Genomic DNA, 19,670 nt, shown 5'->3' with positions numbered 1-19,670 from the left:
CAAGCGAAAGTATTCACCACTATACTACAACGACTTCTTGTTCCAAGCCTTTATTACAATTAATTTAACCGATTAACTCTTTACGATTGTTCGTGAGATCAAAACCCGGAGTGCGTAGTGTCTCCAACTCACCATTGTTGAAGGTGAGCGTAACATGGAAGCAACCTTCTGTTTAACATTTTAGAGATCTTCTCGTACTGGTGTTCTATTTTCAATCTTTGATTTCTCAATTGATTGTTTTTATCAATCCCATCTTGCATGCATTTAGAAATGTATAAGTAAACAAGAATACCTCTGTTTTTGTGATCGTTTTAGTGTAATTGTTGGGTAGCAAAAAACGGTTCCGATGGCGAGCTCCCACTGTTTTCAGCAACAATGGTTCTGTGGCAATGATAAAGCAAAAGTGAAGAAGAAAGTTTGAAACCCATCAGACCTGGAACTTTAAAAGGAACTTTAAAAGAATTCATGTGAAAAATAGTTGTTTTGACTTCCTCCATAGTAACGGGAGCAGTAAGATCATTGCAAGCTTCCTCATTCAAAGAAGGAAGAAACACATCACCAAGGCAACCCAAATCAATATCATCCAAATGACAGAATAAGCTTTTGTGGAAAGACTCTGCTCTCCGACTCAAAATCTTCGGATCAGTTTTCCACACTTCATCCTTGAGAAAAAGGCCATAAATCTTATTATGCTTCATTTGCGCAAGAGTTTGAACATGAAAAAACTTGTATTCCTATCTCCGAACCTTACCCACTACTATCTGGACTTTTTGAAACCATAAGAGCTCTTCTTGCACTAAAGTATTATTATAATCAACAAGCAATTGTTGCTCTTTCTGATGCAAATAAATGTTATCCACCACTTTCGAATGCTTCTACAAATAATTAATCTGGTGCTCTAATTCACATTTTTTAACAAAAATATTACCAAACACCTTCGAGTTAAACTCTAAGAAATTCTTCTGCACTTTTAAAAGCTTGCCATGAATCTCTCTATTATCAGATCACTATGATAGGTTCACAATATTCTTATATTCGGGATAAATAGCCCAAACAACAACAAATCGAAAAGGTCGATTCTCTTTAGACTGAGGATGCCCAACTATTTAAATATTTATATTCGTCTTGAATATTTATGCATTGTCTTATTTTTTGTTATCTATGAATATTTTAATTCTTTTTCCATATCTAACGTGACCCATGAGTATGTACGGTCCCGTATTCAATCACGGTTCCTTTCGGAACTTAATTAATTTATAATTTTTCTCCTAACATAAATTTATAATATGAAGACAAATTAAATTGAACTCATCAATAAAATTTCAAACATAATTAAATAGAAAAATAATTCTAAATTATTCACAATAATACATAACATATAAATAGGGAGGAGCAAATACTCACTTATCAATAAATGGTTTGCTAAGGTCCCTATTAAGATTCCCACGGCCTCTGAATAATTCTGAGCCGAGGCATGGATTAATGGATTAATGCATTGGACGTAGTATCAACTATTCATATTCATAATCAGTAGTATATATTGGCACATAGGACATATCTAGAATGTTTCTTTCTTTTTGGAGATTAGAAAATTGCAAACAAAACCTTGAACTTATGAAAACAATCAAATGCTCCAAAAAAAACATAGTTTAGTGTCTGCTGGTAGTTTTAGCATCAATTGCTATAACTCTTGCCTTCTGAGAACTAAGGACACAGATGATTGTTTTATGAGAATGAGACTAATGGCAGGACACAAACTCATGATGACAAAAATGAATGTTATATAGATTAAGAGGTAGATCATTTTCCAATAAAAAGAACCAAGAAATGCAGAGTACAAAACCATAGTCTTGTTTCCTTCTATCAAATCAAGTACCTTTACAAAGTTTTTAGTCCATACTTAAGACCCTTGGAACTTTAATATACGGGTCCTCATAGCTTGGAACAGCACCAATCATCGCATCCCTGTGAAGCACAGACCGAAAACCAACACATTTGAATCAACAGTTTTTCAACTATGTCCAATTGAAACATAATGATTAATGGATAACTTCATTTTCACCTGTGATCAAATGTTTCCGGAACATTGTCGCGCAAATTGTTTTCGGTCTCTGCAGATATCGTTAGAAAAAACAAGTTTAGGAACTACCAATTATGAAGGCAAGCCAATGATCAATCCTATTTCCATTCCTAGTTTGCTCTCGTGTAAAAGAACATATACCATGGAATGAAAAATTTATTGAGAACAGGAAAACACTCTTAAATTATTGAAAAGAAAAGGATGTATTATATGAACAGCATCAATCACTCCACCATGTAAAACTATTTGAAAAATTGGCTAACTGACATCAATAGCATCAAACTTGCATTTCCAACAAATGAATGTAAAGTAGTAACTGCACACATGATAAATAATAGGACGCAATAGCATTATTCGATATATGTAGCCGACCTTATCTAGTTAGTGGGATAAAGTTTTGCTGCTATTGTCGTTTAATATTAAGCAGTAACAATTTATGATGGAACCGGAGAACTATAAGATATCCTTTTCATCATAAACTGTAAACATGCTTTTTACATTCTAATTAAGTCGTATTTACTCTCAATGTCTTGAATTATTAAAAGGCAATAAATTTTATTTCATTTAGTAATTACTAGGATGTTTAAGAGAATCAATTAGGATAAACCATTTCTTAAGCTGCATTATGTTTTGCAATCTGGGTGGAAAAATGATCTTTGAATGCCAAATTCTTGTACTCGGTGGCAACACCTACTTTATCACTATCGGATTTTAATCCGGCATCCATTTAACACTGAAAACTTCTATTTTTCACCATTGGATTAGATTTGGTGTTCAAAAACACCATATTTTTTGGTGTGCAAATATTGCAACTCATCAAAGTGAATGCTATCGAAGATAAGCATGTGAACACTAGTAGCTGAAAAGTAATGATGAAGGATATTGAGAACCTGCTCTAATGGAGGGCTCAACACTTTGGAGATCAACATCTTGAAGCTGCCCAAACCTGCAACACAAACCAATCCATATAATCAAACCAAGCAAAATCCCTCTAAGATACAAAAATGTAAAGCTTCCAACAGTTGCAACAGTTGCTCAATTCCTCCTTGGGTTTTAGCTATACCATAGTTGAATGTTCTGTTCCGCACTTTGATGTTTTCAAAGAATTTAACACATAAGAAACATAGTTTAAAGAAAAGTAGCAAATTCTTTGTGTTAGAGAATCATTAGAATCAAAATTCAAATGTCAAAGTACTCAATACAGATTCTAACATAATAATTTCAAAAGCTAAGTAAACTTAGTCTTCTTAGACTTCACTAGAGGTTTCTCAGGTGTATCATCATCATCTTCTGAAGAAGCTTCTAATGGCTCATCAGGGACATCTTGAGGGATGTTATGCTTTGTTATGAACTCCTTCAATATGCTCATACTTTCCTCTTTCAGTGAAACTAGTTGCTCTGATAAACAACCTTTATTCGCCTGAACGGAGTACGATTCTGAGCCAAGGCACAGCGTGGCCTTCACCTGCGGCGACCTAGGATCTGATTCTGCCGGGGGGGGGGGGGGGGGAATGGTGGCTACTGAGTTATAATTGGTCTAAATTGATTCTAATGATTCTCTAACTCTTTGGTTGAACAACCAAATTTACAAACCCTCATAATTTGAATTCAAATGAGTTATATAGAATAAAGATTAAGATATCAATCAAACTAAATTCAAATCCCAACATACTAAAACCTAAATTCTAACTGATGTTATCATTGCTTTATCAACAATAGTAAGATTCCGGGAACATACTTACCAGTCAATCACCTGTTGAATCTTTGGAGCAAATTCTTCAATCTGCAAATAACAAACTAATAAAAAAAAATGCCAAACCCCAAAATAGTGAAACATAAAACACATGATACCACAAAGAAAGAAAACAAACCTCATCTGGGGTGAGAGAAATTTGAGCTGTTTTTGCCAAACGAGACACATCTGGTGGTTGGAGAGAGGAACATGTGCTCTTTGATGAGAAGCTCCTGAACTTCAACAACTTCTTCTTCTTGTTATGAATGCTAAAGCTTAACCTCGGAGACCTCAAAAAGCTACCACAAAACACAGCATATGAATATGAAGCTCCCTTCACCATAGCACCAACGCCACCCATCTTCCTCCAAAATTCTCTAACCCCCTCGCTCTATCCTCAAAAGCTTCGAAACAACATGGTTATCAAACTTTTCCAAAATTTTCATTTTAGTCCCTCGGGTAAAAGCCAAAATTACCCCTTTGGTCCTTATATAAATAGAAAATCTCTTTTATTTTCAAAAGGGCAACTTTTTTTATTTTTCTCAATTTTTGTTTGGTTTCCATTTGGAAAAACCGAAAAAGCTCTAATTTTTCTTGAGCTCCATCAAAAAGGGGATTGCAGGAAAGAGCATCATCGTTGCCATGTCGCGGCATAGATCCAGAAGATTAGAACTACCTCCGGCTCAAGAGGTACGATACCCATCAATCTTCTCTTTTCATTTTTGGGTTCAAACTGAATAAAAGTGAAAATCTCATCATAGTAATTTAGCCCTTTTCATGGTTTCATCTTGTGTAGTCTAAGTGAAACGAAAAGTGTTGTTTTTTATAATTCTAATGCTTATTGATTTTATATTGGTTTTGTTTCTTTAACAACAAAAAGGAAACTTTTGTTGTAATGCTTTTTCTGTTGTAGTACCCGATGTTGCATTTGGCTGAAAAATCATGTTTTTGGATGATTTTGATTTGCTTGAATCACAAAGACATTGTTTTGATTTATTATTAGTATTATTATGTTATTTTTTTATTTCTAGCGGGTATGGTTTTGTTGCTACTATATAAAAGGTTTAGATTAAAAGGGAAATAGATTCTGCATAGGATGAGTTACGTTTTACTCATTTACTTCACCTTTGAATCGTTCTCTGATTTTCTTAAGCCCTTTTATCTTCTTAGTTACTGTTGAATCCTGTGTTTGGTATTCCCCATTTCCTTCCCATTATCCTTGTTTGCACCATGGAGCAGTAGCAGTATTTACAGTAGTGACAATTGCACACTCTTGAAGTATTTTCATGCAAACAATTGGATAAATAATACTGCGGTCCCATTGCGACTTCTTATTTGCATCTTTGGTTGTTCATATTACCTCACACAGTTTCTGCAGATGTCTGTGTTTTTTTAAGGGCTAGGTCTTCTTATAAGCATTGTGTTGCCTATGCTCTTCTTTTATTGTCATTTTTCTTTAAGGATTTTCCTATTTCTTATGCTGAAATGCAGAATATTGAAAAATTGGAGAAAGTTATAAATGAGGGCAACTGTTATGGGGCTCAACAAATGTACAAATCGATTAGTGCCAGGTTCATACAGTTTCTAACTTTTACTTATTAGTTATTACCACTAATTGTATTCGACTCTCTTTTATACCACAAGTAATTAGTTTTGCAGTTGTTATTCTCTTTCGTTTTCAAGTGTATACTTTATAACAGTAGCTCATAAAGCAATCAGATAGCCAGTTGCTCATTGGTGTAGCCAATAGCCTAGAATAGCTAATCCTTTGCAGCTTAATGGAAGGAAGATTTTAACATCAGTAGGAGGCAATTCAGCAGAGATAGAACCATAAATTACTCTCCTTTCAAGAACTGGATAATGTAGTTTCATGTGGTGAACGATTTTGCTATTTTTGGTGAATCATGAATTTGATATTAGAGTTTGGAATATATTCTTATATGCCACTTTAGACTTTAGGGAGGAGAAAAGAAGGTAATTTCTTTGGCAGTATACAACCTATGATGTTTTTTGGTGCCAATAGGTGGATTGAGTTGCTGGAATTTTCATGGATCTATAGTTTTTTCCCTGTTATGTCCCTTGTGTAACATAGTCTTTAATCTTTTAACTCTCTGTGGTGCTTTGCTAGTCTTTTACTTGATGTTCTTCTTTCTTTTTTTCTTTTTTGTATTGTTATTGTTTCTTTTAGGATATAACTTCCCCTATGCTTATGTATTTTTATTCTCCAATAAAACCTGTTCTTCTAATTTGTGCAGTGTACTTTTCTTATATCGTCCAAATAGATATGTGCTTGTTTAAGTCATAAGAGGATAATTTTGAGAAGTTTCATTACTCTGGTCTCCAACTCTCCACTAACTAATACATGTGCATCAATTTTAAGTTGTTAACATTGATGAAGAAAAAATGTTTTGCTGCAGATATGTATCTGCTGAGAGGTATTCTGAAGCATTAGATATCCTACATTCAGGAGCTTGCCTTCAATTGACTCATGGGCAGGTTGTACATCTTCTATATGATTGCCTTTCTAGATATACTTTTATGACCTTTATTTAGGCATATAGGATAACTATTATCTAGTTTCCTTGCAAGTGTATCAGACAAGTAGATGTTGATTGTGCATGACTGTTTCCTTTATTGTGATGTTTTTGAGAGACTCTATGAGCTCATTTTTTTGTTTTTTCATTTTTGGTGTGGGAAAGGGAAAATGGTTGATGGAGGATCATGAGTCCTTTTATTTAGATTGATTGCTCTATTTAATTTTCACATATTTAAAAATCAGGAATCAAATTCTAATTTTTATGATGAATTGTTCTTCAATGATTTTTACATTTGACAAACAACAAAGCCTAATGCTTCATTTCTCTATATTTAAGGTTACATGCGGAGCAGAGCTTGCTTCAATGTATGTGGAGACCTTGGTGAAAGGGAAAATTCCTTATGATGAAAAAACACTTGGTGCGCTCTAATCTTGTCTTTTATCAGTGTTTTATTACTCTTGTGTTTACATATGTCGAAATTTAAATAATTTTAAGGTCTCCCTTTGTCAGTGTAGAAAAGAAATATGCATACCTCTCTCTCAATATTTAACCATGAAATCTGCTACTTATTACTGATGAATCTCAATGATAGATCTTGTCAAGAAAATCTATCAGGCATTTCCTCGGGTTCCACTGCCACAACACTTGTGGGATGTTGATGATGTGCAGCAGCTTTCTGAAGACATCGGAACGGCAAAGGCACGTGTTGAAGGCTGTTCCTCATTCTTAAAAGCTGCTATCAGGTGAGACTTCACAAAATACAAATATCCAGCATATGTGCTGTTTAAGTTTATCCCATATATAAAGTCACATGTTCCTTCTGAATAATATTTCTGGCTTGGTTGGTATTGTATTCACTATTCAGATGGTCAGCCGAATATGGAGCAGATAGTAATGGATCTCCTGAACTGCACATTATGCTAGCCGAATACATATATTCGGAAAGTCCTGAAGCGGTATGTTTCAAAATGGTGCTTCAAGTGCTTGTTCATTGTCATTCCTCTTAAATCTAATGACCATACCTGTGTCTCTAGAGTTTGTTTAAAGCCCCTTTTGCTTTGCCAACATCTGTTTGAATTTTGTCTTGTGCATGATTTTTGGTGGGGGGAAGCCCATGTCAGTGGAGATATGTAAAAGTTCTTTTAGTTTGAATATTTAAAAAATTAACGTAACACAAATAAACATTGATGATTTGGGATGATTTGGTTTACTGTCCGTCATAGAAATTTGGCAGATGTTATAATTAAAAAAGAAATTAGGTATAAGATGAGAGGAAGAAATATAAACTTCACCAATGTACTCTCAGTTTGTTTGAAGGAAGTATTTTTGGAACACAGTTTAGATAATAATGTAAATGCTCATTGCATAGCAGATAAAGCGGTGGCTAATGTCTGAAAAGTAAGAAATGGTGGCTCGTTTTTAATTGGGTTTTGAAATAAAATATAATTGACGGTTCTGGGGTTTAGATAGAATTCCTTTTCTGGAAGAGGGAAGCAGCTCCATTTTTATTCTTCTTTGGAGCTGATAGATCTATGAATTTGCATTCCGCTGTGGAAAGCTTCACTTACACTTGAATGAATATCAATTCACTTTTTAAATGCAGGATATAGGTAAAGTAACATATCATTTTACGAGAGGAAATGATCCAAAGAAGTTTGCTTCTACTCTGGTGAACTTTCTGGGCAAGGTACACACCTCCATGCCTTTTTTATTTTTCTCCTTGTTAGGAGCTTCACAAATTCTGTTGAGACATGCAAACTTGCAAGCAATTTTGAACTTATCCTTTCTGAAAAAATTAAACATTCTTGGCATAAGCTTAGGAGGAAGGTTAAACTGATATGCTTTCCATAATATTATAGTGCTATCCTGGTGAAGATGATCTGGCGATTGCTCGAGCGGTTTTAAGGTAAAGGCACTAAGAAATTAATTCTCACTTAGGATTCCTTGCCTACATGATCATTTTTCTCTTTCCCTTATGATACTTATACAACGTTTGCTTTTTGTATTGCAATTCTAGTCCGTAGATATTTTTTCCCTTTTCTTTTTATGATTCTTTATTTATTTATTTTTTCTGTGGTTTCCTAATGCATGACAGGTATTTGTCTCAAGGTAATTTGAGAGATGCCAACCTACTAGTTGAAGAGGTAAAGACACAAATCGAATCCACCGAGATTGAGTTCCCAAAGTCAGAGTTAATGCAGTTCATCACTTATCTTTTGCAAACGTAAGCTGCCTGTGATCCTTCATTGATTCATTGAGCAATTTGTGTTGTATGTTTAGAAATAATGAAGCATACTTTCTATTGTAGTGTTTCATTGGTCATGCTACATGCAAACTTTTTTGAATTTTCGTAACTTTCTAATTTGGTGTAGGATGGAGAGAGATGCTTTGCCTCTTTTTAATATGTTGAGAGTAAATTATAAGTCAAGTATTGACAGGGAACCTGCATTCCATGAGGTCAGCTAACTCACAATACCAAGCCATTTTTAGTTTTATCATCTTCTGTTGTTGGCTAACTTGCATGATCCTCAAACACATTTAATGTGTTCTATGAGTATGTGCAACCAGTGATTCTTACTTTTTTTTTAATATAATGTTGATATTGTAAATAAAAGTGAGTGGTTGCGAATGATTTTGGATCACATATCCAATACACTCGAACTCGATACTTATTGATCGTTTTTGTCCTGGCACGATGCTAAAATGCTGCAATTGACATGCAAAAATTATGATTTAGATGCTAGATGACATTGCAGAGAAGTTTTTTGGAGTACAGAGAAGGAATCCCATGGGGATGTTTGGAGATATATTCAAGGTGAGAGACACTACTCACCATATATTTTAGTATAAATATCCTCTGAAATGAATTATAAAGTTCCATCTTAATTTCTTGTTTTGCAGTTGATGGGGTCTGCTGAATGAGTTACTCATTGTTGAAACACTGCCAGATAGGACAGCAACTTCTATTGAAAATTCTGATAATTATAGCACCTTTATTTTCATTCTTTTTTAGGATAGAGCAATCTATCTCAGTAAACAAAAGCTGTGTGATCTCTTGATATAGTTTATTTTTGGTGAATTTATTGTGATTTATAAATGCTAGATTCACAAATTTGCTTAGTACTCATTTCAAGAGTTATTTGCTGTAAAAACTTCTACAGTGGAGATTGATTGCTTTTTATTAGTCTTTCATTTCCATGTCACAGCAACAATTTTCTTCTCATAGCAACGTATTATGGCATTCTACTTCAGATTATGTGCTTTGGAAATAAATCAAAGTAGAACAACTCTTTCCAATATTCATCTTGCAATAAACTAAGGCTTTGATTTGATCACTCTTTCAAAACTACTGTTATCCACATATTTTGAGAAAGTTTATCTTGATACTAAAACAAAATTGTATCCTTCAATATATTATATATCTGATGACTATTATGAATTTTATGAATGACCCGTTTCTAAATTCTATCATAATCAGGGATTCTTTTTCACCATAGACAAGCTCAGTGTTTATTGATGGCAAATCAGAATATACTCTTATTTAAATAGTCAACAACCTCATAGGAAAGCATTTGCTCATGTAAAATGGAAACACCAATTGAAGCACAATACTAAAATTTCATAAATTGTACTACAGTATCATGAGTGGTATTATACTCTTGTTACATTATACACATTATACATAATCAGTTGAAATGCTTTGAGGAAGCTATGCTATTAATCATCGATCAAAAAGACCACTCCATTATCTTTCTTGAAGCTGTGTGTGGTATGATCAATCACCTGTACATAGAATTAAGTCACATGAAAAATCTACCTTATGCATGAACAAAAAGATAAAATAAAACAATCAAACTGGGCTCCATTTCCCTCTAAATCTGGTGGCTAATCTCAAGCAGAAGTGAAGTCTCAGTTTTAGTGGAAATCCAAAAACTTACATTTGTATTGCTCAATTCCAGATTGTAGAAGTCCATTGCATCTTCTTTAAATATAGGGCCAGCATGCCATGTCCCGCGATTAAGCTTAAGAAATTTGGAGCCAGAAACCTTGAAGATTTGGACATCATCAATGGCAGGAGGCACGTACGAATGGCCACATCGTGATTGCACAATCTTCTTTCCGGTGTTATCCTTGAGTTCGTCCGATTCAACAATGGATGGCTTAGCAACTCCAAGATACCAAGCATGGCCACCAATAGAACCAAGGCATTGTGTCACACTTGCATGATGTGTAATATTCGAAAACTTCAGCGGACGATTTTCGATATGCATGATGTAAAACCTGTTATATACAAAGTCATTTCAAGAAGTTGGAGCATAGGTTGGAGCTCAAAATCACCCTAAAATTAAGGAATCTAATCACTATCTCAACTAAACTAAACTAAACTAAACTAAACTAGTGGACAAACACTATGCATAGCAATGCAGAATCAGAAGTACGAATTCATGCTTATGTATTCACATATTGGCAATATAACACAAATTAGGAACAGAGATTAGTACAGAACACCTCTCATTGATTAACCAAATACAAGTTAACTAATCTATAGTTGAATAAAACCTCTAATAATACTCATTATCCAAGATTTGCACTTTATATATAGCTAATTAGGCAGACAGAAAAAGATCCAACCAGAATAAACAAGGAGCAAAAGGGTGTATGAAAAGGGAATTAGAATACTTGTGAACTGATAAAAATTGAAGCTTGATTAGAGAGTAAAAAATTGGTGATGGTAAAGGGAACCTGGGAATCCCTTTGGAAAGGTCCAACTGAGCATCATGGGGGCCGAACTCGTCGCCGTCCGGCGAAGCCTCGATGACCTGACCGTAGTCTTTGAAGGTCGACGGAGTTGCTTCGATTGGCTTCAGCGTCACCACCTTCGTCTCCTCCATAGGAACTTCTGGCTTTCTTTTGCTTTGTCTGGTTCTTTTAATATTTTGGAGGATAAAATGGGAAATTCCTATATACCACAGTTTTTTGATAGAATATTAGTTCTAAACAAATTTTAAACTTTTATTTATGAGACTCAAAATCATAGTTGTAAGAACCGAACCGGTGATCAAACCGGTCATGTTACTGGTTCATCGCTTTACTGGTTCAACCGATAAATCACTGGTTAAACCGGTAAAACCGGTTCTACGTAAATAAAAAAATATAAAAGTAACTTCCCTTTTTTTATTATAATAAAATGTTTATTTAAACATATTCTAGTGTTAATGCATATGTTTAGTTGTGTATCACAAATAATATCAAAGGTAGATCAATTTCAACTTACAAGAATCCGTCTCATATGATGTACCAAAGGGCATAGAATATGGTTGACGAATATCATGTTACGAAAGAGTTTAATCAAAGTTAAAATTCAAACCCAGCCGCCAAGCTTCTAATCTACAAAATGCTAAAACCTTTGATGATAATTTGCATGGTAATAGAAATACCATAACGGTAAATAATACAATACCTATAACTAACTCTAAGTAGGGCAACTTATTAAACAACTGGTATATCGCTTCTATGGAGTAACAACCTCAAGCCTTGTTTGGTGCTTCTCCAACTTTCTGCAGCAAGACATGACAAGATGAGTCCTAAGCAAGTTGATATGATGCACAGGAAATCCGAAAACAAAATTTGTGAATGATATATGAATGCTAGAATATGCATTTAGCCTAATCATGCCAGTCACATTTAGCATATCTAACTGAAATTCGGAACCTCATAAACTAGGTTGGTAATTTCATGAATTGAAGAAAGAGAACCCAAACTTAGAAACCATGCCAATTACAATTCATTAATAATATATCTTCCTGAACATCTTCCTAAATATTCTCCTGATTTCTAAATATTGAGAACATAAAAAGCACTCGTTAGTTTCTTTGTTTATAAATTAGAAGGATAAATAATTTCTCATTAAGTTTTTGTAGATTTAAATGTAACAAGCAACCATAGAACCTTTATCAAGTAAAATCATGAGAAGAAGATAAATTGCCCCGCAAATTCAGAGTGTAAGAAGTAGTCACAAAATTGAATTCGGACTTCCAATGAAGGTAAAATTATGCACCTCTTCTTTGTTGCCCTTGCCTCTAGTGAAGAACTTGTCCCACCCAGCCAACGAAACAAGCACAAACTGCAATGGCAGAAGATTCAGAAATATTTAAAATATTACCATAAACGAATATCAGGGAAACATGACAATGAAGCAACTAAAAATATAACATAAATATAACACCAATACACCAATAAACAGAATTTCATAATCAAGAATTAACAAATATATCATAAATAGAATAATTAAAAAATCAGAGATAATGCAGAACGCAGAGAAGTGAAGAATGAGCAATGAGGAGACCACCAACCTGTCCGATAGTCCGAGAGAGGACGCAGAGGACGGAGAGGACGCGATGACGGCGACGAAGACGACGACGTGGAGCCGCGGAGCAAGGAGCCGCGACGAAGGGGACGGCTTGCGACCCAAAACGCGACGGTGAGGTGAGGTTGAGATGTCATTGGAGGCGCACCATCTCCGGCGAGATGAAGAAGACGACAGGCCGGCGGTGAGTTGATGTGAGGTGAGGTTTTCTTCAACTACGGTGTGAAGAGCAGATAAGGTGAGAAAGACTTGAAGGAGGGTTACTGCCGTTTGCCCATTTAGGGGATTAGGGTTAGGGGGAAGGGGGTTAGTTCGAGTGTTTTCTTTTTTTAAAAAAAAAAAAAAAAATCCAAAACGACGTGGTTTTTGGAAAAGGGGAAAAAAATTCCCGAACCGGCCGGTTATACAAAACCGCCGGTTCTCCGGTTTTTGTCAAAACCGGACGGTTCAAATCGGTTTTCTCTGGTTTTATTCTTTATCCGGTTAGAATGATCAATCGGACCGGTTAAGTGATCGGTTCATCAGTTTTTCGGTCCAACTGATCGGTTCGGTCCGATTTTTATAACTATGCTCAAAATGGCCCTTGAAATTTGAGGATAGATTCAATTTGGCCTTTGAAATTTTAATTGATTCAATTTGAACTTTAATTTTTAACAAATGACTCCCGTTAGCCCTTCTGTTAATCTCCATTAACGGCACGGTACTTGAAATGTTAAGTGACACGTGGATCTATTACGTGGTCCGATAAAGCTTTGCTGACATGGAAAGAATTTTTTTAGACTTAACTTAGTCCCTTTTGATGAACATAAAACTTTAACCAGTGCCAAATGTTTAAATTGATATCGTTTTTTGGATGTTGGAGAAGATGATGAAGAGTACTCACCAAAGTTCCGGAAGCTGCAACAGGCCTCATTCACATGAAAATTTGGGGAAAATTTGGGAAAGAATTCAAATTGAGTTAGAGTTGGAAAGGTTCCACACTGGTGTAGCTGTAGGATGCGTCCTGTTCTTCACTGATTTGGAACAGAAGCAAATCCAGAAAGACCATTTTTTGGATACTCAAACTATAATATAAGTTCTTGAATAGCTTCCTTCTTTAATTTACATCTTCTTTTTATAATATATGCATAATTTATTTTGTGGTTCTTGTTGTGACAGGCTTTTGGAAATAGATGGTATGGACTTTTTGTGTGGACAAATGGCGAGGAAGAAGAAGATATGATTGGGAGACATGAAAATGAAAATAGCATTAAGCATTGGAAGATGAATGTGGGTTGGAGGATTAGTGCAACAGAAGCTGAAATAGAATTTTAAAAGTATGGAATAGTATTTTGAGTTTTTCTCTTATTTTGTTTGTAGTTGTAGTCATTGGCTATGACTTGAGTATAGGAAAGTAATGGATGAAATTGAATTAATGTCACTACAATTATATTTTTTTCAATATAAATTTATTTTATAAATTATAAGTTGTGACTAAACCTGCAAATTCAGTGAGGATATTACAAACATGTACGATTCTATAAATTGGAAGTTGTGACTAAACCTATAAAAATAGAATGGTAAGGATAAATAAGAGACTGATCAAGTATATTATAAATCTGCAAATAATATTAATGAACTAACTTGTCATATATATACCAAATCTCTGAATTGCAAAATATATAATAATAAACCTTTGAATATGATTTTATAGGTCAATCATAGTCATGACAATGACCATTGTAACACATGATAAACCAAGAATGATGTCTAAAGTATCATCATTACAAACAAAAATAAAAGGACTATTTAAAAGGTTCCAAAACAAAGTCTTCTACAAGACATGACAAAAGATATAAACAACCATTGACACAAACTTCAGCCACAAAATAGCCACAAAATAACCTCAAAACACAACTTCAGATTACATTTATCAATTCATTTACAAAAGACAATATAATTTAATCTCTATTTCTTCCTTGGTGCTTTGAAGTTCGGAGTGGGGACAAATTTCATAAATTTTGTCAACTTTAACGCTGTCCCATAACTAACTCCTTGCGTTGAGTCTACACCCGGAGTTGCTCTTCCTTTATGCGGCAGCTTATCCAGCCTTGTGAGTGGAGGGAGAGGTGGAGGCACCTACATGTAATTGGAAGTATTTGATAGTTTAAGAATAAACACATGATATTTTCACAAATGTAATTAATTAATGTATTATATAATGTTACTTGCTCTATAATTTCTAGCTGTGAAACAGTGGGTTAGGTGATGTCAATCCCTAAAGCCTGTGAAGCATCCACAGTTTGTATACCAGCAGTTGTCGCAGCATCATTTGGTGCATTTGTGTTAGCTCCATATTGGGATTTGGTAGGGGTGTACATGGGCCGGGTCACACCGGGTTTGACTTAACCCAGACCCGACCTGAAATATAGACCGGGTCTAATTTTTAGACCCTAACCCGATCCTAGACCCGATGAAACCTACGCACCTTTGGGCCAGGTGAAAACCTGGTCTTTAGCATGTAAAAATTACCTAATCTCCAACCATTATTTCACAATTCACATAGTAAAATTTACTTAGAAAAATATAACAAGAACTAACCATTCTCTAAAATTAAAGCATAACCATAATCAATACTAAATACTAATATTGTCTAATAACACCAAATATTTAAATCAATACAAATGACACAATATTATACATTAGTCTAAAGTCTTATGCATTTTAAACATAAAACATTAAGTTATAATCTTATAATGACTAATAACACAAAATATTAAGGTTTACAATATTTAAATTCCACATAAGAATAGCCATCATCAATCACTAATAACACAACATATTAATTGTGTATGATGACCGGGCCATCGGGTCGAGTTCGGGTGACCCGAGCTATGGCCCGGACCCGACCCGAAATAATGACCGGGTCTATTTTTGAGACTCTTACCTGGCCCTAGACCCGATGAAATCACACTAAATTAGCCCCTAAAGTGTTCGGGGCCGGGCTGGGCCATGTACACCCCTAGGATTTGGATTTAGCTACAACAGTTGCTGCTGCAGCAGCAAGAGCACAAGCAATATCATCAACTTTTCTATGAACACTTCTTTTTGTGTGTCCTTTAACACCACAATAGGTACAAGTGAATTCTTTGTAGACCCTTTTTAACTTTGTTGTAATTTTAGACTTCTTACTGCTCGAAGGCTCCTCGTCAACGTCCTTTCTCTTTTTCTCCTTTGGGTTTGGGTTTGATGTTAGCGGTGGTGGAATTGAGGTGGGCTTGAGTTTAGATAAGTTGTGCTTGACTGGTAGATTAGGTTGGGCTTGGGTTAGTGATTCAAGTTGGACCTGGGTTGGTGGATCTCCTTGGGCCTGGACTAGTGCTTCGGATTGGGCCTGGATTGCTGGTTCTTCATTGGACTTCGTAGCTGAGACATCATTTGGGCTTCCTATTGGATTTGGTGTGGTGATAGGTGCACCCTTGTCTTCTTCAGGAGCAATGGGAGTAAACTCTGTTAACTCATATACTTCATCATTATGAGGTTGAAAAACTCCATGCTCAAAATATAAGTGGACTCTTTCTTGATTTATTTTTGCAAGATAGTACATCTCTAACAATTCCTTGTCACGTGAAAGTGCTCTCAGTCCACTCTTTAAAGGTCTACTAGGAATAAGCCACCAACATTCAACAATATCAGCATAACCGAACTCTTTGTAGTGATCCCTCAGTAAAAATACATCCAATCTATCTTCATCCAATCCAGTTAATTCATCCGTGTTGTCCCTTTCGTAAACTACACTGCCATCATTCTTTGTAACAAAGTTGCCTCTGTAATGATAGACAATGGTTAACAAATCACCCATCTACAAATATAATTCAAACAATTAACAACTTAACTTCAATATCCAAGGCTTTTTATATCATGCATCAGCTGACTCTACATTAACATGCCAAGCAATCTTTTTTCAGAACAGAAAATGTAAAAATTTATATACAAAAGTGTTCCCTGTAACAATAGCTATACAATTTTTGGCTATCTATAATTAACAGCTACGCATTATCACATTGAAAAACATAATCTATTTACTCATTTATGAATTTATCTCATTTTATATTTTCAGAAAAAAAATATCATTACAGAAAACTTAACCAAATTATTTGTCAAAAAAACACAGTTAACACTAATCACACTAAAAGCTCAGCTATTGAAATCATCTATAAGGAAAAATTGGTACATAAAGAAGTGGTAGACTTCACTAACTTGGATGTGTTTTTTTCTCTGTACAGTTAATATTAATCATAACCAGTCTTTTAAAAAAAAAGAATCCTAACAGAAGAGGATCAATAACTAAAACTATCTACTTTTACAATGCATCCAATCCATTTGAGCATCAAATAGAGCACAAATCAATAGTCTGTAAACCCCAACCAAGAGAAGACACAAAACATAACATTGAACCCAAACGTAGAATGTTTGCGTTACTAACCTTTTTGGGAGAAACAGTGGTGCGCAGGTTCTTCTTCCTCGTCCTAGCAAATGGGAACGCGTGCGACGAGTTTTGCCGGCAACCTACACTAGCAGCGACATTGATCTTCTACAGTATGGTGCATGCGAGAGAATGAAGAAGAAAAATAAGAGTTTCCTTGTTTGAGTGGTTTGATCATTGGTAATGAAATGTTGTTGAATTTTAACCCCAAAATACCTAAAAGGATGTCGTTTGAAGAGAGATTACGCGCTAAGGAAGAAACGACATCGTTTAATAAGGCTGAGTGTCAAGCCTACATGTCACTTAACGTTCCAGGTAAGGGTGCTATTAATGGAGATTAATAGAAGGGCTAACGTGAGTCACTTATTAAAAATTGGGGGTTCAAATTAAGTCAATTAGAATTTCAAGGACCAAATTGAGTCTGTCCCTAAATTTTAGGGGCCATTTTGAGATTAACTCTATTTATGATATAAAAATTTTAAATGTTTTGGAGATTATTGTAACTTTATTAAATAATAATAGAGTTTAATTTTGATACACGGACGATATTATAAAATATTTACAAAATTAATATAAAAAATAATTATTTTTATTAACTTAATGTTATGTGATTAGATTTACGTATAGTGTATAGAAATTAAGTTCATAATAATAAACACTAATTTTTTAGAATATTTTCAATCAATTTTTAATCGACCATTTTAGTTTTTTACAAATTTTAATTTTTTGAATTCGTTTTTAAATTTTTATTATACTTGGCAAATTAGTCCCACATGGTATTGTTTGACTATATATTGAAAATAAAAAGTAAATTCCTATAATAGTCTTTAAGATTCAGGCCATTATCTGATATGGTCAATATTCCAATTTCACCTCCAAATACAATTTTGGACATTATAGTGGTTTTTTCTAGGCATCTTTTTGGTGATAACTCAACTACCGCAACACTGACGTAACATCATCTTGCCACATTGGAGGGTCCAACTGCTAGCTTAGTTGGCACGATTCTAATTTATACTCAATTTAGTCGCTTCTTTTATATTTCTTTTTTATTGGTTTCTTCTTCTTCTTCTCCTTGTTCGTGATATACATGAGTGGTAGGAACACTGAAACTTTAGAAAAATTGCATATTAATACCTCCAAGAAATAAACAGTTAAACAAAATTTGCACAGTCAAATTTTCTTTGTTAATGCTTAAATTTACCGTCTACACCAACAGACCAAGGACTAAATTATTGTCAAGTATACTTGCCACACTCTGCCATTTATGAACAAGCTTCGTTGCATTCTATTTCAACATTCTGAGAATTCTGAACGGTGTCACGGTTGATGGAACTGGAATGAGCTTGATCTTCCATGCTAAGATCACTCCAAAGCTTGCTCCACCACCACCTTTGATGGCCCATAAAAGATCTTCATCCATGGCTTCTCTATCAAAAAACCTGCCATTCACATCAATTATATGAGCATCGATTATGTTATCAACAGAGAGTCCACATTTTCGAATCAAGAATCTATAATCATTGTCGCTGAATTGTCCTCCAAATTTTAACAGCAAAAATTTTGGTTTTGGTGCCAATGCTATAGTAAAGTTCACCAACAGTTGCACTAACTTGAATCCATGATACTCTGTACTCTACGTCCACTTAGATCTTTCTAGAGTTTATGAAATCAATGATAACAAATGAAACTTGAGAGACGTAGGAGAGGCTCTTGTAGTCGTGGCCGCCACTCCAAATTCGAATCTGCAAGCGATGGAGTTGGGGATAGATTATAGTAGCTTGAATATGGGGAGGTTGCAGCGGTGTCATGATGACAAAGGATTTGGGAGTGTTGTATTATAAAAATCTGAGATTCTAAATGGATAATTGAAGTATTGAAGAGTAAGGTGAATTGATTTTGGTACAAACAAGTTTGGATAGTGATATAGAGTTGTTATAGTATAAATATTGAAGGAGAAGAAGATGAAATTAATTTTTTCGAAGATTTGAGAAGTTAGGATCTATTTTTAATATATAAAAGTAGATATATAAGCATGCACCACATTATTTTGATTTCTTTCTTTCTACTAATGCTATGTCAGTAATATTGCTTACTTGACACAATTTTAGAATCAACCACTCAATTTTTGCCAAATCAACTATTATTTCCAAATCCACAAAAAAAATAAAATACACAAATAAAAACTAAAAAATAGAATCCAATAAATTTGTAACCTACAAATACATTGAATTCATATTCCTATATTTATTATATCTTATCGTTATAAATAATACAATAAATTTATAACTGCAACAATTAATTTATTAATTTTTATAAATAACTCACTAAGGATAACAAACATACATATTACAAATGTCATAATAATATTATTAATCATAATAAATTTTACGTTATAAGTATTCAAATTCCATATTATTTAAACTACATATATAAGTTTTTTATCACTATTCCTTCACATAACATCAAATTTAGCACAAAAAATTTAT

The 19,670-nt window shown here is 34.3% G+C and overlaps 4 protein-coding genes across 5 annotated transcripts; 1 reads left to right on the top strand and 3 right to left on the bottom strand.

Moving 5' to 3' along the window:
• Positions 1 to 1,761: 1,761 nt before the first annotated feature.
• LOC107617957 (glutamyl-tRNA(Gln) amidotransferase subunit C, chloroplastic/mitochondrial) lies at positions 1,762 to 4,173 on the bottom strand. The gene is made up of 5 exons (XM_016319857.3): positions 3,952 to 4,173; positions 3,823 to 3,863; positions 2,971 to 3,026; positions 2,063 to 2,111; positions 1,762 to 1,965 (listed from the first exon to the last, which is right to left on the bottom strand). The coding sequence occupies exons 1-5, from the start codon at positions 4,171 to 4,173 to the stop codon at positions 1,890 to 1,892; spliced, it is 444 nt and encodes a 147-aa protein (XP_016175343.1). The 3' UTR covers positions 1,762 to 1,889.
• Positions 3,168 to 3,782, bottom strand: LOC148546764 (uncharacterized). Its single transcript, XM_088497960.1, has 2 exons — positions 3,771 to 3,782; positions 3,168 to 3,617 (listed from the first exon to the last, which is right to left on the bottom strand). The coding sequence occupies exons 1-2, from the start codon at positions 3,780 to 3,782 to the stop codon at positions 3,309 to 3,311; spliced, it is 321 nt and encodes a 106-aa protein (XP_088354086.1). The 3' UTR covers positions 3,168 to 3,308.
• Positions 4,174 to 4,363: 190 nt separating the features above from the next.
• Positions 4,364 to 9,571, top strand: LOC107617956 (protein GET4). The gene is made up of 12 exons (XM_016319856.3): positions 4,364 to 4,502; positions 5,304 to 5,383; positions 6,230 to 6,308; positions 6,686 to 6,767; positions 6,942 to 7,092; positions 7,215 to 7,305; positions 7,953 to 8,036; positions 8,209 to 8,255; positions 8,445 to 8,573; positions 8,722 to 8,806; positions 9,087 to 9,164; positions 9,251 to 9,571. Exons 1-12 carry the CDS (start codon positions 4,455 to 4,457, stop codon positions 9,269 to 9,271), a joined length of 975 nt encoding a protein of 324 aa, XP_016175342.2. The 5' UTR covers positions 4,364 to 4,454; the 3' UTR covers positions 9,272 to 9,571.
• Positions 9,572 to 9,947: 376 nt separating this feature from the next.
• On the bottom strand, positions 9,948 to 12,996 carry LOC107618640 (uncharacterized). 2 transcript variants are annotated; one of them, XM_016320753.3, is made up of 6 exons: positions 12,703 to 12,996; positions 12,408 to 12,473; positions 11,811 to 11,907; positions 11,093 to 11,309; positions 10,288 to 10,630; positions 9,948 to 10,132 (listed from the first exon to the last, which is right to left on the bottom strand). In XM_016320753.3, the coding sequence occupies exons 4-6, from the start codon at positions 11,239 to 11,241 to the stop codon at positions 10,067 to 10,069; spliced, it is 558 nt and encodes a 185-aa protein (XP_016176239.1). In that variant the 5' UTR covers positions 11,242 to 11,309; positions 11,811 to 11,907; positions 12,408 to 12,473; positions 12,703 to 12,996; the 3' UTR covers positions 9,948 to 10,066. The 2 variants fall into 2 exon arrangements, with proteins under 2 accessions (XP_016176239.1, XP_016176240.1); XM_016320754.3 differs by having other exon boundaries at positions 11,877 to 11,907.
• Between the last annotated feature and the right edge of the window lie 6,674 nt (positions 12,997 to 19,670).

This window comes from Arachis ipaensis, chromosome B9 (assembly GCF_059453495.1).
Source record: "Arachis ipaensis isolate K30076 ecotype BB chromosome B9, ASM5945349v1, whole genome shotgun sequence".
Classification (NCBI taxonomy): Eukaryota; Viridiplantae; Streptophyta; class Magnoliopsida; order Fabales; family Fabaceae; genus Arachis; species Arachis ipaensis.
This window is presented reverse-complemented; position numbering and strand designations above follow the sequence as displayed.

What these genes read in the sequence shown, in the direction of transcription:
- LOC107617957 (XM_016319857.3), bottom strand. Translation starts at nt 4,173, where the DNA reads ATGGGTGGCGTTGGTGCTATGGTGAAGGGAGCTTCATATTCATATGCT. An exon ending in TTTCTCTCACCCCAGATGAG is followed by an intron (nt 3,864 to 3,951) that starts GTTTGTTTTCTT and finishes TGTTATTTGCAG; the next exon opens with ATTGAAGAATTTGCTCCAAA. An exon ending in ATTCAACAGGTGATTGACTG is followed by an intron (nt 3,027 to 3,822) that starts GTAAGTATGTTC and finishes TTTGTGTTGCAG; the next exon opens with GTTTGGGCAGCTTCAAGATG.
- LOC107617956 (XM_016319856.3), top strand. Translation starts at nt 4,455, where the DNA reads ATGTCGCGGCATAGATCCAGAAGATTAGAACTACCTCCGGCTCAAGAG. An exon ending in TTCAATTGACTCATGGGCAG is followed by an intron (nt 6,309 to 6,685) that starts GTTGTACATCTT and finishes TCTATATTTAAG; the next exon opens with GTTACATGCGGAGCAGAGCT. An exon ending in TGGTGAACTTTCTGGGCAAG is followed by an intron (nt 8,037 to 8,208) that starts GTACACACCTCC and finishes ATAATATTATAG; the next exon opens with TGCTATCCTGGTGAAGATGA.
- LOC107618640 (XM_016320753.3), bottom strand. Translation starts at nt 11,241, where the DNA reads ATGGAGGAGACGAAGGTGGTGACGCTGAAGCCAATCGAAGCAACTCCG. An exon ending in CTTTCCAAAGGGATTCCCAG is followed by an intron (nt 10,631 to 11,092) that starts GTTCCCTTTACC and finishes TGTATATAACAG; the next exon opens with GTTTTACATCATGCATATCG. An exon ending in TGGAATTGAGCAATACAAAT is followed by an intron (nt 10,133 to 10,287) that starts GTAAGTTTTTGG and finishes TTCTATGTACAG; the next exon opens with GTGATTGATCATACCACACA.